General features: G+C 40.0%; 1 protein-coding gene across 6 annotated transcripts in view; it reads right to left on the bottom strand.

Moving 5' to 3' along the window:
- The window catches only part of AGAP1 (ArfGAP with GTPase domain, ankyrin repeat and PH domain 1), a 777656-nt gene that overhangs the window by 94998 nt on the left and 666116 nt on the right, over positions 1 to 16542 (bottom strand). For all 6 annotated transcript variants that reach the window (XM_038749190.1, XM_038749187.1, XM_038749185.1 and 3 more), the window contains 2 exons: positions 3031 to 3185; positions 72 to 162 (listed from right to left, as the gene is read on the bottom strand). In XM_038749190.1, coding sequence (XP_038605118.1) covers positions 72 to 162; positions 3031 to 3185 — 246 coding nt within the window. The remainder of the gene's footprint in view (positions 1 to 71; positions 163 to 3030; positions 3186 to 16542) is intronic.

A 16542-nucleotide genomic window follows, 5' to 3' on the forward strand; every position in this document is an offset into this window, starting at 1 on the left:
ACCAAAAAGCACATGGGACATTTTACAAACCCAAGTAGAACACGCCTCCTGGAGAAATTGACTAAACTTACTTTGTGTCTCACAATCCACACAGTGAGAATTTCCTCTGATGTTTCTTATTGACTGTAGGGCCACGGCTTCATTCTGGCTTGTCAGTCGGGACTGCGTATTACACATACACATATACACATAAAAAACGAAAAACAACCTGTAAGATTTAAGATCCCCCAAAATGTCTTATAACACAACAGATAACACAAGTGTCAGCTATTTGAGTGGGAAGGAGGGGCGGGGAAGTCACACTTGGGGAATGAACACAAACAAGGAATTTGATGTGGTTGTTGTGTCTTGGGTAAACAATCCCTTGGTATCTTAAAGACTATCCACAGTGCACTTGACAACAGTACACCCCATTCCATCTACATTGTTGACTTCTTTTCTACAGCTTCTAGCATAAAATATAGACATATTGTACACTGAAAAATGCTGATTTTCACTGCAGGTTGAACCCCAGCTTTGCTCTGATGATGTCACTGCCTATCCAGAAGTACTTGGTGACTCCTAATTGATATTCATATCAAATTAAAACTTCTAGCTTTGGGCCTTCAGCAAGTTGGCCTCTCCCTGCTTTCAGCTCTTATTAATTACATTCTTTCTGGTGATCATGAATATCGCCACCTTAAAATCTCTGCTAAAGATCAATTCCTCCATGAAGACTTCTTAGACTAAACACATTATTCTGGTAACAATTTTGCTGTTGGGAGGTACTCTGTAAAATATGTTTGTGAATTCTGTCATGTGTGTTCTCATGGTAATTCTCTGAATAGTGTATTACCAGCTGTATATGGTAGTCTACTTGTGTTCAGTCGGCTTCCATTAATAGGTTGTAAACTCTCCATGATCAAGACTGTGCCTTTCACTTCCTTTAAATTGCCTTCAGTTCCAACATAGCACTAAGCACACCATGAACATTCAGCTGATATTGTAGAGGGGGTGACTTTGTAATTTTCCAAAATTATATTATTTTCTGTATATAGGACTTGTGATGAGGAAGAGGAAGGGTTGCCTACTGAATACAGCATGGGCCTGGGAGTCAGAAGACCTGGTTTCTAATCCCCATCCTTGCCTGCTTGCCCGCTGTTTGATCCTGGGTAAATCATTTAACATCTCTGTGCCTGTTACCTAATCTATAAAATTGGGACAAAAATACCTGTTTTCTCTATTTCCTTGACACTGAATCTCATGTGGAACAGGGCCTTTATCTGATCTGCTTGTATTATATGCACCCCAGTGCTTAGCACAGTATTGTGCATATATTAAGTGCTTAACAAATTATCACTGTTATTTAGAATGAGAAGAAAATGAAGTCATTTCTCTTTTAATCCATAGATCAGGGTTGAATCAGGTGGCTACAGTGATAATCCCTTCATCATGCCCTGCCATTTGACTCCAATTTTCACTCTGAAATCCACCCCTTTGAGACTCCATAATTCATTTTAGGTTTAACTCCTGTAGTCCAGAAGTGTTTCCTCAGCAAATACTATAAAATAATTGGAAATAGATACAAAGACGGTTTGAGTATCTGACTGTTAGATCTTTTTGCAGTAATTTGAACACCTTTCAGGTAATCTTCGATCCAACTGCAAGAACCCGTCACATGAAAGTAGCCATCTGATAAGTACTCTGAAGAAATCTGAATTCTTACATGAGTCTTTTCAACATTAATTCCTGTTCTACCAATGCAGTATTTTTCCCCCTTTTTTAAAAATGAAAAGTCCTTAAGTCAACCTTATTTATCCTTGTGTTTTAAATTTCTACCCTGGCAGCTGATGTACCTGGGTTTTCTTCCCCCCCTTTGGTCTGAGTGCACCGAAGTATGTGATTTACTTAAATCAAATTCCATAGAAATAAAGGGTAGTGATTTTTTCCACCTTGGGTATGAAATGTCTTTAAAAAGGAGAAGCAAATTACATTATGATAATAATTACTGTAGTCTGGTTTACCCAGGATAAAGAGGTAATAAAATAAGACACTCTGTCTTTCTGAAAGATAGGTTCCCTTCTTAATGACAAAGCAGAACATAAATCATAGTACACGCTTCTTTAAATAAGTGCAAAATGAATCCACAGGTCTATGGGCAATATCTTTCCTCTTAGTTTCAAATTAATATCTGTTTGGAAATCCAAGAGTTCAATGAAGTGATGGGACAGACTTTAAAAGGCACGTGCTGAGGGTTGAAAGAATTGGAGCAATTTGATTTACATGATTTTTTTTGTCATTCCGAGGAGCCATTACCTCCAACTGCAAATGAGGGAGGAAAATCTAGAATATGTCATAGAAGCATCGTTCAGGGAAATGGGTTAGCTTACACTAGTTGAAAAACTGCAAAATGATTAGAGCTAATTGATGGAATAGAAACTACCCCAAGCTTCACAAAACACCTTTTTAGAATGAACAATAATTGGTCTTTTAAAAATTAGTTTGTGCCACATGTGTGAACCTGATTTTTTATTATGCAACAGGAATGTTTTAATTAAACATACTACATTATGGAATTCTGAGTATGTGACTACATAACCTATTAATAGTAAAAGAGAAAACAATTGGGCATTGATTTTCTGTATATCTGTATAGTCTCTTGACTTTTCCCTGACTACATTCTGTCCACAAGAGTGAAATTATTTGCCAAAGAAATATGAGACAGCAGAAGTCACAGTGTCAAAGAAACTGGCTCTCCATTCTCAAAGATCAATTTCTTGTGTCCAAAATTTGAAGATTAAAAATGTTCCAAATTGCCAACTTCAACATTACAGAAACCCAAGATGCAGACTAGAATATACACGATTCACAGAAAACTATTGGAGATATCATGTTTTCAAGGCTTTCAATTATTTGGCTGCTTGTCCTGAAAGAATAATTGGGCCCAGCCATCAATATGAATTTTTTTTTCTGTGCATTACTCTGGATTTTGATTTTGCTTTAATGATCAACAGCCCTTGATTTCCTTTAACCACATGCTGGGGGTCTTACCTTATTCTTGCTGCTCTCACATGACTGTAAACTGGCCAGGATCTGACTTTCTATGGCTTGTACCCATGCATCTCTCTCTTCATATGTGGTAGCTTCAAAGTGCCATGTCTGGCCAGTGAGGGACACAATGATAAACTCAAAGTTTTCTTCTTGTTCTGAAACATAGAGTGGTGGGGATGAAGAGTTTAGCTTTAATGAAACAGCAACCCCCTCTGCCAGTCCTCTAGCATAAAAGTGCCTTTCACTTCAATAGAATCTGCATGGTGCTACAGGCAAACATAAGACTGACAACTGCAGTAGCTGAGATCTAAATCCAAATACCTCCAAATACTCAAGATTTGGTTCCTCAAATCAGCATGTTTTTGCTGTATTTCAGTAAATGCTCAAAAAAAAACAAAAAGAAAAAGAAAAGAATCTTGTGATTTAACTGTATCAAAACCTGCTGACGCACCTAGGAAAATAACATGTATTGCTTGGCATCCATTTTTGTGGAAGTAAAATTAAAATTAATGATGCAAAATCTCATGAATAGTTTTAATTATTCTATAAGTACCTATATTCACACATACAGGCAAATATACACATGTATATATAGACACACTAGTAAATGTCTACATGAATCATGATGCTTGATAAAAATATGAACAATGCTATTATTTTCACAGATTCTGAAAAACATTCATTCATTCAATCATATTTAATGAGTGCTTACTGTGTGCAGAGCACTGTACTAAGTACTTGGGAAGTACAAGTTGGCAACATATAGAGACGGCCCCTACCCAACAGCGGGCTCACAGTCTCGAAGGGGGAAACAGAGAACAAAACAAAACATATTAACAAAATAAAATAAATAGAATAAATATGTACAAATAAATAAATAAATAAATAAATAGAGTAATAAATACGTACAAACATATATAAATATATACAGGTGCTGTGGGGAGGGGAAGGAGGTAAGGCGGGGGGGTGGGGAGGGGGAGGAGAGGGAGAGGAAGGAGGGCGCTCAGTCTGGGAAGGCCTCCTGGAGGAGGTGAGCTCTCAGCAGGGCCTTGAAGGGAGGAAGAGAGCTAGCTAGGCGGATGTGCGGAGGGAGGGCATTCCAGGCCAGGGGGATGATGTGAGCCGGGGGTCGACGGCGGGACAGGCGAAAACGAGGCACGGTGAGGAGATTAGCGGCAGAGGAGCGGAGGGTGCGGGCTGGGCTGTAGAAGGAGAGAAGGGAGGTGAGGTAGGAGGGGGTGAGGTGATGGAGAGCCTTGAAGCCGAGGGTGAGGAGTTTTTGCCTGATGCGTAGGTTGATTGGTAGCCACTGGAGATTTTTGAGGAGGGGAGTAACAAGCCCAGAGTATTTCTGGACAAAGACAATCCGGGCAGCGGTGTTAAGTATGGATTGAAGTGGGGAGAGACAGGAGGATGGGAGATCGGAGAGGAGGCTGATACAGTAATCCAGACAGGATAGGATGAGAGCTTGAACGAGCAGGGTAGCGGTTTGGATGGAGAGGAAAGGGCGGCTCTTGGCAATGTTGCTGAGGTGAGTATGTAGTATAAGCTAATGCATATTTTCTTTACCAGTGAGTCATTTTTGTGATGGTAAAGCACTGTTTTAGCAGTAATAACTACTTGGTCACAGTTCACTACATAGTACTCAACTGAAGCCAGTACATAATCCTATAGTGTAGGAGAGTATGCAGGCAATCTGTTTTCTTAAGCTAGCAGTTCTCCTCCTTAATATGTATATTATTAAAGTTTCCTTTCTCCCAGTGTTATTTTATTTCTCCATTCTGAACCTATCATCTGTTCTCCCACTGATTATCTACTGGCATAGGACATGAGCCAAGAACTCTTTGCATGGTACTCTTTTAAAACAAAGAAACAACCTTGAGTGAAAGAACAGAGTTATATGGAATTAACAGAGAATAAAATAAGCTGATATGATAGAAGAAACATTTTCCGGACATCAACATTAGCGTGTAAAGGGATTTGAAATGAGAAAGGTTCCAAATATACTTGGTTAAGCCCATGTGGAAAGTGGGGTCTCATGGAACTATCTCTGGAATTTTAGAAATGTCACTTTCAGCTTCTGCATGCAATTTTGAAACATAAACTCTTTATGGGCAGGGAATGTGTTTGCTGATTCTGATGTATTGTAGTCTCCCAAGAGGTTAGTACAGTACTTTAGACATAGTCGAAGTGCTCAATAGATACCACGGATTGATATTCAAATAACTGATCTTCAGATACCAGCCTATATTAAAGTAAGAATGATGGTGCCCTTCAATTTTATGTCCCTATAAACTTCACACTGCACTTGGAATGCTTATCCTCTATTGAGAGATCCAAAGAGAAGAGTTTTCACTGTTAAACCACTTGAATGCAACCTCTTTGCCTTTTTGGCTAGATTTGTGTGAGGAGAAGGAAGACCATTCTACACCATACCATCCTTTACCATGAAGGAAAATGCCTCACTGAATGACTCCATGACTCCCTGGGAGACTGGCACTACCATCCTTCCAATCTCACAAGCCCGCAACCTTGGTGTCATCCTTGACTCCGCTCTCTCATTGACCCCACACATCCAATCCATCACCAAAACCTGCCAGTCTCACCTTCACAACATCGCCAAGATCTGCCCTTTCCTCTCCATCCAAACTGCTACCTTGTTGGTTCAATCTCTCATCCTATCCCGACTGGATTACTGCATCAGCCTCCTTTCTGATCTCCCATCTTCCTGTCTCTCCCCACTTCAGTCTATACTTCACTTCACAAATTATCTTTCTACAGAAACACTCTGGGCATGTCACTCCCCTCCTCAAAAATCTCCAGTGGTTGCCTATCAACCTTCGCATGAAACAAAAACTCCTCACTATTGGCTTCAAAGCTCTCCATCACCTTGTCCCCTCCTACCTCACCTCCCTTCTCTCCTTCTACAGCCCAGCCTGCACACTCTGCTCCTCTGCTGCTAACCTCTTCACTGTGCCTCATTCTTGCCTGTCCCACCATCAACCCCTGGCCTATGTCCTATCTCTGGCCTGGAATGCCCTCCCTCCACACATCTGCCAAACTAGCTCTCTTCTTCCCTTCAAAGCCCTACTGAGAGCTCACCTCCTCCAGGAGGCCTTCCCAGACTGAGCCCCCCCTTTTCCTCTGCTCCTCCTCCCCTCCCCATCACCCTCACTCCCTCCCTCTGCCCTACTCCCTTCCCCTCCCCATAACACTTGTGTATATTTGTACACAGTTATTATCCTATTTTATTAATGATGTGTACACATCTATAATTCTATTTATCTATTTTGATAGTTTTGATGCCTGTCTACTTGTTTTGTTTTGTTGTCTGTCTCCCCCTTCTAGACTGTGAGCCCACTGTTGGGTAGGGATTGTCTCTGTTGCCGAACTGTACTTTCCAAGTGCTTAGTATAGTGCTCTGCACACAGTAAGTGCTCAATAAATACGATTGAATGAATGAGCATAAAATGACTTCAGTTTACCAATACAGTACCACACCTCTAGCTCTCCTCCTCATCTAAGAATAAGTGCTTTCTATGTGACAGAAACTGCACTTCAGTGCTGGAGCAGATCAAGTCCCACATGGGGCTCACTGTCTAAGTAGGAGGGAGAACAGAGAGTGAATCCCCATTTTGCAGATGAGGGAACTGAGGCACAGAGATATTAAGCAACTTGTTGTAGGTTTCACAGCATGTAAATGGCACAGCTGTAATTGAACCTAGATCCTCTGACATCCAGGACCATGCTCTTTCCACTAGGCCACGCTGCTTCACAGAGTGTCAATAACAACCCAAGTCATGATACAAGTGGATTATTAGGAAAAATAATAATAATTGTGGTATTTGTTAAGCACTTACTATATGCCAGGCACTATGCTCAGCACTGGGATAGATACAAGATAATTAGGTTGGACACAGTCCCTCTCCCACATGGCACTCACAGTCTTTATCAAACCTTGCCCCATGACTTCAGTTAAGCCTTTCAACCAGGATGCAACAGTAGTTTTCTAACTTCCTCCAAGAGTTTTTAGGATTTGGGGTTTCACAAACTCTCCTGCAGGGCTCATAAATAAAGTCAGGTCTCCAAAATCCAGATATGTTACACAGCATGGAATGAAAAGACAAAAAGGTTTCTGTAAGGCAATTTGGGTGAGAAATCATTCACCATAATGATGAATATTCAGGTTATAAGTGGATATATACTAAATCTGCAGGAATCAGAACACACTGAGCCTTTTTTAATGGTATTTGTTAAGCACTTACTATGTGCCATGCACTGTACTGAAAGCTGGGGTGGGTACAAGATAAGCAGCTTGGACACAGTCCATGTCCCATAAGGGATTCACAGTCTTCACCCCCAGTTTACAGATGAGGTAACTGAAACAGAGAGGTTAAGTGACTTGATCAAGATCACAGGGCAGACAAGTGGTGGAGCTGGGATTAGAACCCAGACCCTTTGACTCTGAGGCCCGAGATCTATCCACTGTGCCATGCTGCTTCTCACAGAGTTTTTCTGTGGAAAAGTGAAAGTGGCAATTGAGCTTGGCCCCCCAGTAATTGCTTCTTGTATGTGGGATCTGCATATCAGCAATCAGCTGTGATCTTTAAATGGTTTTTCTGGGGCTGGGCAGTAATCTGTATTTTACATTGCAATTATTGACTGGGATGTCATAATGTGTGCATTTTAAATGGTAGAACTGTGTAATTTATGGCCTGGATGCCCCAGTTCTGGGCATTCCAACTTTGAAAAACTCCAGTTCTTGTGATGTCCAGCTCCAATCCATGTATTTCATGCAAAAGTAAATTATCTTAGTTAACTAAAAGGTAACGTAGGAAAGAACTAGATAATTCATTGTTAAGGCACAAGGACAACTCAATAATTTATGGACAGAACGTCACAACTGTGGAGTAAGACTTCTAATGGACAAGTTCACACTGTGTGAAGTGTGTGAAAGTCAACCATGCACATAACCTCTCCCTCTGATCAGAATTTAATAAGAATTCTTGTGAAAATTTTTTTTACAACCATCAGTCTCTCAGTTAGGTGTCCTCAAAACCTACCTAACCCCACATCTTTTTGAGAATCATTTGAGTCAGAATTCTGCACTGCCCAACATTCAGGTTAAAACAAAAGAAACACTGCAATTGCTTCTCAGGCACAAATCACTCAAGTTCCACTCCTAAGAACACTGAAATTCCTTTTTTTCCCCATTTGCTGGAATAGTCTTCAAATATTCAGAGCTTCCATTAACTTCCAGCTAAAGACAAAGCATTTCAAAAGCAAAAGACATTACTTCTCCAACCTTTCTTTTGTGGATTTTATCTACTTAGGGCATAAGATAATCATTTCAATGAAGAAAGCATAGATTGATTGCTTCCCTTACCCCCTTATCCTTGTACCTCAAAAAGCAAAACTCAGTGTTAACAACTCAAGAAGTAAAGTTTCCAAATTTAAAGAATAATTATTAACTTTATTATGACTGACACATTATTATCAGCCTATCCCCTCAAATATATCTCAACAAAATGTTTTAAGATGAAATCATCAGCTGTTAAAAATATTCCATTACTTTTTCATAAGCTCTCAGCTGTTGGTGGAGGAAATGGTCTTCTTTAGTAATATGTGAAGATATGATTTTTGAAAGAAGCAAGCAGCCTGTAGAACAATGCAGACTTCATTATATACTGGCACTCACCAAAACCACAGCACTCAAGTTGCTACCTCGAGGAAATCTGAACTCTCTGGCATCACTAGAGTAGTATAGATTTGGAGCACTGAATGAGAATAGTTCTAAATAAGGTAAAAACATCGAGGCTAAATTTTTCTTGGGCACTCATTTGTGTGGGTTGTGTTGAGAACCTATACATTTTTCTAGACTGGTAGTCTGACACAATATAGCCTAAGAATTGGAAACAAAAAGTTTTGAGAAATTTATTATTACTAATATGTAATAAGTACTAATAAGTAGTAAGACAAACATATGGGTAGTAATAGAGGGGTGGTCAGTAATTTCTGAATCATATACTATATTTTGGAGAAATCTCTAAAAATCCAAAGGATTCAATCAATCAAACAATGGTATTTATTGAGCACTTGGTAGAGTACAATACCACTGAGTAAGTAAACAATCCCTGCCCTCAAAAGGCTTAAAATCTAATGCTGGGGGTAGAGGGAGGCAGTGGGGAAAGGGAGGCGGAGATTAAAATAAATTACATGTAGGAGAAACAACCAGATATAAGGATAAGTGTTCATACGGGATGTGGGGACAGGGTAGGAGTGAGTATCTAAATGCTTAGGGGATGAGGACTCAAGTGTGCAGGTGATTCAGTAGGGAAGGAATATAAAAGGCTTGTCCTAAGACTAAAAAAACCAGAAGAGGTGGTCCCTTCACTACATAAGGTAGATATTAATGTCTGAAGTTGGATATAACTTTAACCAGCTGTTGCTACATCAGCCAGTGGATGAGTAGACTATTTATTACTGTGGTTGGAGATTCTAAGATTGAGGACAATATTTTTCTAAGTGGCAAGTTTCTACATCTGGGGAAGGAAAACAATCCAATTTATGTCTGGTTAGAAGTTATCCTGGGGTACTGTTTTGGGATCTCTGTGTGGACCTTTGAATACTTTTGAATTAAATGTTAAAATGTTTTAGTTAAAAAAAAATTCCCTCTGTCCACCTCATCCTTGTCTACTCTTTCAAGACCGCAAGGAAATCTCATCAAACTCTCAGATAAGCCATATCTATTTCTGGCTCAAAATCCTTGTTACCGGAACTAATCAGCATATTATAAATTTATTTATCAATACATTTTGAATCCAGGTAATGACTGTAAAATAGATTTTTCATTAGTTTTATTTGTGATACTATATTTGAACTATATTTGAACAAACTATTTGAGAGCAAACAAATGTATTTATTTAGGTACTTACTTTAGCAAAGTCTGCAGGTGCTCACAGCTGAAAATAATCAGTAATAAATTAAAGTGTCAGTTAATCCCCCTTGGTTCCCTACTAATTTCTTCGATCCTGTGTGCAAAACAGTATATGTCTGGGGTCAGGAACCTATGGCTCATGACCCACATCTGGCTCTTCTTGGCATCAAATGTGGCTCTGAGCAAAGGCAGCCTCCACCCCTACCCTTCCCAGACACGACATCATGAGGGTCATGCCATTAGCTTTGTCTGCATGGAAAGAAACTATGCAGAAAGCTGGGCAAGACGTTACAAGGGCCACATGCCCCTTTGAGCTTATAAAGGACTGAGGTGGAACCAAGATCGTGGCTCCATGCCTTGCTAGATTGCACAGTGAATTCGTGGCTCAGTGGAAACAGCACGGGCTTTGGAGTCAGAGGTCAGGGGTTCAAATCCTGGCTCCACCAATTGTCAGCTGTGTGACTTTGGGCAAGTCACTTAACTTCTCTGTGCCTCAGTTACCTCATCTGCAAAATGGGGATTAAGACTGTGAGCCCCCCATGGGACAACCTGATCACCTTGTAACCTCCCCAGTGCTTAGAAGAGTGCTTTGCACATAGTAAGCACTTAACAAATGCCATCATTATTATTATCACTATTATTATTATTATTATTAACTCTTGGCCCTTCCAACCCCACACTCGTGGCACGTGGTGGGGGCACTGAGTTGGGCCAGCTTAGGTGGGCAGGGAAGGAGACTGCTCACCCCTTGATGTGGATGGGGGCTAACAGCAGCCTCATGCTGGGTATTGGGTACCATGCAGGCCAACAGCAGTCACAGAAGGGCTGCATGTTGGGCAGGAAAGTAATACTAATAATAATTGTGGTATTTGCTAAATGCTTACTATGTTCCACGCACTGTTCTAAGCACTGGGGTAGATACAATATAATCAGGTTGGACACAGCCTCTGTCCAACATAGGGCTTACTGTCTCAATCCTCATTTTACAGATGAGGAAATTGAGAGCTAGAGAAGTCAAGTGACTTGCCCAAAGTCACGCAGAAGACAAGTGGTGGAGCTGGAATTAGAACCCAGGTCCTTCTGACTCCCAGGCTTGTGCTCTATCCACTAAGCCATGCTGCTTCGCATAAAGTGAAGGGTAAGAGGAGGGTTTTGCTCCTGTACCAGGTGCCATGAGAACTTACTGCAGGCTCCCATGTGTGTCAAGTCTCAGGGCAGTTGGGCAGTAGTGAGGAAAGAAAAAAAAAACTCTGTCTGCCTGTCTGTCTCTCCCCTGCCAATCTTACCAAGTCCTCTCACCCCTAGCTTCTGGTGGCACTAATGTTAATGGAGAATAAACTATCCCACAGGTTGAGCAGGAGAAGTGGCAGGAGCAGGGCCAAAGCTGCAGACTGCCACCTCTCGCCTCTGCTCCCAGCTTTGGCATGTTCAGGCAGCAGTGTGATCAGAACTGACCCACAAATGTCCACCTCCCTTCTTCCCTCCCACCTCTGTAGAACTGTGGGCAAGGGCTAGCCTGCAGTATCCCTGGCCCTCTCTCCCACACCAATCTTTCTTTTTCCCTCCTCATCCTCTCTCTTCTTCTCCTTCCACTCCTCTGTCCCATATCTGTTGGCAGCCGTGACCGTTGCAAACATGACGCAACCATGTGGCACAATGATTTCATCACACAGCGTAGTGTATTATATTATGCATCATGTTGGGGGCCATAAATTGTATAGTTTTCCATGCATCAACTGCTCAAAGGTTTTCATTAGTTTTGGCTCTTCTGTTCCAAAAGGCTGCTGACCCCAGCTCTGGGTGAGTGCTGGATATGTAGAATTTAGAAAGTATTTCACTGTTGCACCACTATTTTCAGAAAGTCTTGAATTCTCTACAAATATTCATTGAAAGAAAATACTTTCATTTTCAAATACGTGTGACTGAAGGACTTCATGTGTACATTTCTATAGGTTACTCAGCACCCACACAATACATTCTCCCCATTAGACCCGTTTTTGGATTATGGTCCTGCCATTCAGAATGTGTTCCTCAACCACAGTAACACTCCACAGAACTGTTTGTTTTGTTTGGAGGTAGGGAGGACAGAGAAGAAAGACTTGGATGCTTACTAGCCTCAAAAAGCTCTTCTGAGAATATTCTAGAGATAAAATTTAGTTTTTCACCCTATGACAATTTAACCCAGATTGCTTTTAGATGAGTAGGTTCCATCATATTTTATAGTGGCAACACAATGGCTTTTTGGTGTTCAGTAATGAGATGAAAAGTGATCATGATATGCACAATTATTGGCGAGCGAAACCGATTAGTCAGAGAGGTGGAGCTGAAATTTCTCCTTCAATGGCTTCTTTTCTTAAAATAAAATGAAAGAAGTATTGAATGGAGATTATGGGTGATAACTAATAAAAAATACAACTGTGGACAAATGCTAGGATGTTATTATCTTACTATTATCTTCTAATTTAAAAACCAGAAGCCAAAATATATTACATATTATCCTGTCCTTTTCATGTGACACCTAAATGCCTGAAAAATGCCCATTTTTAACCTTAAAAATCCTTTAAAAAAGTCTAACCTAATAATGTGCACGGATCTTAAATACCCATCACATACCCACACAGCAAAATATCACACAAAAAACCCTAAATTGCTCATTGTTTCACAGGGCAATACTATAGGCTAAGCTGTTTAATAAAATTTTGTGATTGGGCTCACAGGGATTTGAACAGTTTTCTATGTTTAACAGTTATTCATAGAAAGGTCCACTATAATAGCATTTTAGCACCATGAACCTGTCGAAATCAACCTGCCCAATTACTCCAAACTACATTAATAACACCGGATATTACACTAATTGTGTCCAGTTTCTATGCAGACGAGGTCCCAAGGGGCCAATTTTGCATCCTCAGGGGCAAGAAACTCAGCCATCAAACTGATTTCACAAGGAATCCCTTCTCATTACACAAGTCCGGGCTGTCAAACTTTTTTTTTTTAAAGGTTAATGGGCCAATCAGTCATCAATTATTTCTATGGAAACTAGCAGGCAAAGGGTTAAAGTGCTAAAAAGCAGCTGCAACCATATAACATTTGGAAGTTACCATCAACAGAAGACATCTGAAGAAAATGCACTTCTGGGGGTGGGGAACGCTGGGAAAAAGAGACCTCCACGTACACTCATGACCCAATGGAACTAGCCCAGGCCAGACTCCAAGCGTGGGATATTTTTTCAAAGGTCAAACATCATCCAGGTTCCTCCCTCTAAACAATCATGCAATGCTGCTAGACCCTGGGATGAAAATGCTTGTGTAACCTGTGTGATTATGTAATATATTCATCAACCCATTTGACTCACTGAATATTTCAGTGCTTAGAACAGTGCTTGGCACACAGTAGGCACTTAATATATACCATTATTATTATTATTACTGACACTGTGTTCAACTGGACTTTCTCCAGTTGAACACAGGACTTTCTCCTTTCAGCTCCGTTTAAGCACATCAGGTAAATTCAGTAAAAGAAAATGACTCATCTGGCGGTGGCGTTAGAAAACTCAAAAGGCAAAAGTCAGATCAACGTATTTATCACCAGCAAAGAGGAGGTCAGGTGGAGATGCTCAATATATAACCCTTCCCCTACCATCCCTTAGTCATTGTGAAAAAGATCCCCACAGATCCAGGACTTCAAGCCCACCAGCACCCAAATCATTTAGCAGCCCAGATATAATGGAAAAGTGAAATTATCAGGGTTCCTGGTGAAAGAAATGACCAATTTGTGCAATCTCTTTAAGTGTCATAAAAGAAGGATTTGAGTTTAGGAGCTCTTGTAAGAGAATCTTTCAGGTTTCCTCTTGGCTCCTTAGTAAACTAACCCAGTACCGTGACTGTTCTGATATACCATCTCAAGAAATATAGTGCCCCTTGATATTCCTTCACCATAAGCATATTTTGGAAATAGGTAATGTAGATACATGGCTCAAATATTTCACCAAAATTTACAAGTGAGTCTCAGTAGGATGAAAACCTCAGGTGTGCATTACGCATTCAAAAATGGTTCTAAATCTAAACCTGTGTAATGGATTGTTAGTAAACCTCTTTTATTACATAGTCTGTTCCACCCTTTTTCATAAAACTATCCACCTGAAGGTCAACATGCTGAAATAGTTTCCAGGAGACAGTACACTTCTCACAAAACTAGACCAATTTTCATAACAGTGTTCAGGTGAGATTGCAAAAGTTACTATCACTACAAAAAAGGAAACATCCTTCATGGTTACACACACAAACACTTATGTCCTTACATGCTGAAAATTACTAATTTTGGACAATGCTAGTAGTTTATCATAGTAATCACAACACCACTTTGATAAGGCCTCAAGCATTGTGGGCAGGGAACATGTCTTTTGTTTTACTGTACTCTCTCAAGTGCTTAGTGCAGTGCTTTGCACAAGGTAATGCTCAATAAATATGAATGAGTGAATGATAGTGCCTAGAAAAGGGGACATATTAGGAATTTTCACTATTAAATATTGTACTAATGTGAGTGGATCCTGTAGTGGGAGAGAGTCACAAATGTGGCTTATATTTACCAAAATGTGCTCTCAATTGCTGGCTCATTAGTTTGAATGCCTTGTTTTTAGAAACTGCATTTGGAAGTTTTACTTTCTAAACAGTGGGGTGCCACACATTCCTAAACCAAGTAAAGCCTCCAAAATAAACTCTCCAAAAAACCTAAATGATTGGATTCTGACATTACGAACACCTCAGAAGGGTAGAAGACAAATGTGTGTGTATCTTCACATTATGCTGTTTCTGTCCTCTACCTCCTCATTAAAGCTTAAATTCTCCTGAAGTTGCTCAGGCAGAAGGGGGTGTAAGATCAAGCCCTCGCTTGTGAAGGGTGAGAGAAAAATCACAAAGATCTGTTATAATTTGTTTAGGTAATAGATAATCCTCGGTATCATAACTATTTGTCACAGTGTAATTTATCTTCATAATTTTCAAGATAAGTATGTTTATTAGCTGTCCCTATTAAGGAAATATATTTGTGCCACGTCCCACTGGGAAACTCTCTCCTAATACTTCTCTCTTTTCTAAACCGAATGTGTAAAACTAATTAGTCTGGAAATTCAACATCAACAGGACAATGCAGCTTTGCACATTGGTTGTAATGTAGTTGCCCACAGATTTTTTTTTTCTCCTAAAGAGCCCACCAATTGACAATAGTGACCGAAGAAATCTTGTTAGGCCATTTTACTCCTTAAAGAAAAAGAATAAAGGAAAAATTTAACCAATAACCTTATTTCCATTAATGAATCTGACTGAGTTTGTAAGTCCCTTATTCGGCAAGAACCGGTGCCAAAATGATTTGAAATTACTTGATATTCACTCTCAGTTCCCCCATCACAAGATACTCATCTTATCTTTGCCCTCTTGATGCTTTAAAAGAACATTAAATAGGATCATGTAACTTTTCACAGTTCTAAAGTTTGAGAGAGATGTGGAAGGTAAAATGAAAGCTCATTTAAATACATATGTGTATATGTAGGGATATAATATGCGATTAGATGCATAGACAGAGATAAGGCATTTTCATTCCACAGCCCTATTTTCAAATTTTTATAATTTCAAGCACCTTTAGGAATGAAATTGATCTCACTTGGGTTAAGAACTAGATTTTCAAAGTTTGCCTAAAAACTTAAGCCTCTTTAGATTTTAGAAGGAAGAAAAAAAGATCATGCATGGGTTAACAGATATATTTGCAACTAAATGTTTACAATAAAGATATTTTAGAGTTGGTTTATATTTACTCAATATCACTTGGTTTTAGTTGATGATATTTCAAAAGAAATAGATTGTTGAAGTTTGAATTACAACATCCTGAAAACATAAAGCAAGTTAATTTAGCTCTAGGGCATAAAATCTAACGCAGGTGCTCAAAACATTCACCCAGGCATATTTGCTCGAAACAGCTGCATTTGAGATCAACTTAATACACACATTAGAGAAGAGAAGCATTAAACCTTCCAGTTCAAACTGAAACACCATGGAGAAAACAATATGCACCTCAGTAAGAATATTATTTGAACCGGGGCTATTTTCTAAAGGGAATATTTCTCAAGAACAATCCATCTGTCAATTGACCATTCGAACAATCCAGTTCAACTGGCTCAAGGTGGGTGGTTAGATTGGCGTAGTATGTCCAGGTCTTGGCTTCAGGGTCTCTGTGGTCCCTTGGGGGGTGTCCGAGGTGGGAGTCCCTGCCTGTGCCTTCTCAGGGGACTTTGGTCTGTTGGTTCCTGACTGCCTCCTCTGCCTTTTCTTATTTCTCTTCCTCTCTCCAGTTTGCTTCCCTCTCTCCTCTTTCCCTACTTTCCTTTCTCACTTTCCTTCTTCTTTCCTTTCCCCTCCCTCTTTTTCCTTCCTTCTTTTCTTTCCCTTCCCCTCCCCCTCTTTTCCTTCCTTTCTTTCCCATTCCCATTGGCAGAAGCAGTTATTTGAAGCTGCTTTGAAGCAGCCACATGACACGATAACATCACTATATTGGGCTGGTTGCATAGTGAAGTAATGATGTCATGT

This window comes from Tachyglossus aculeatus, chromosome 7, assembly GCF_015852505.1.
Source record: "Tachyglossus aculeatus isolate mTacAcu1 chromosome 7, mTacAcu1.pri, whole genome shotgun sequence".
Lineage (NCBI taxonomy): Eukaryota > Metazoa > Chordata > Mammalia > Monotremata > Tachyglossidae > Tachyglossus > Tachyglossus aculeatus.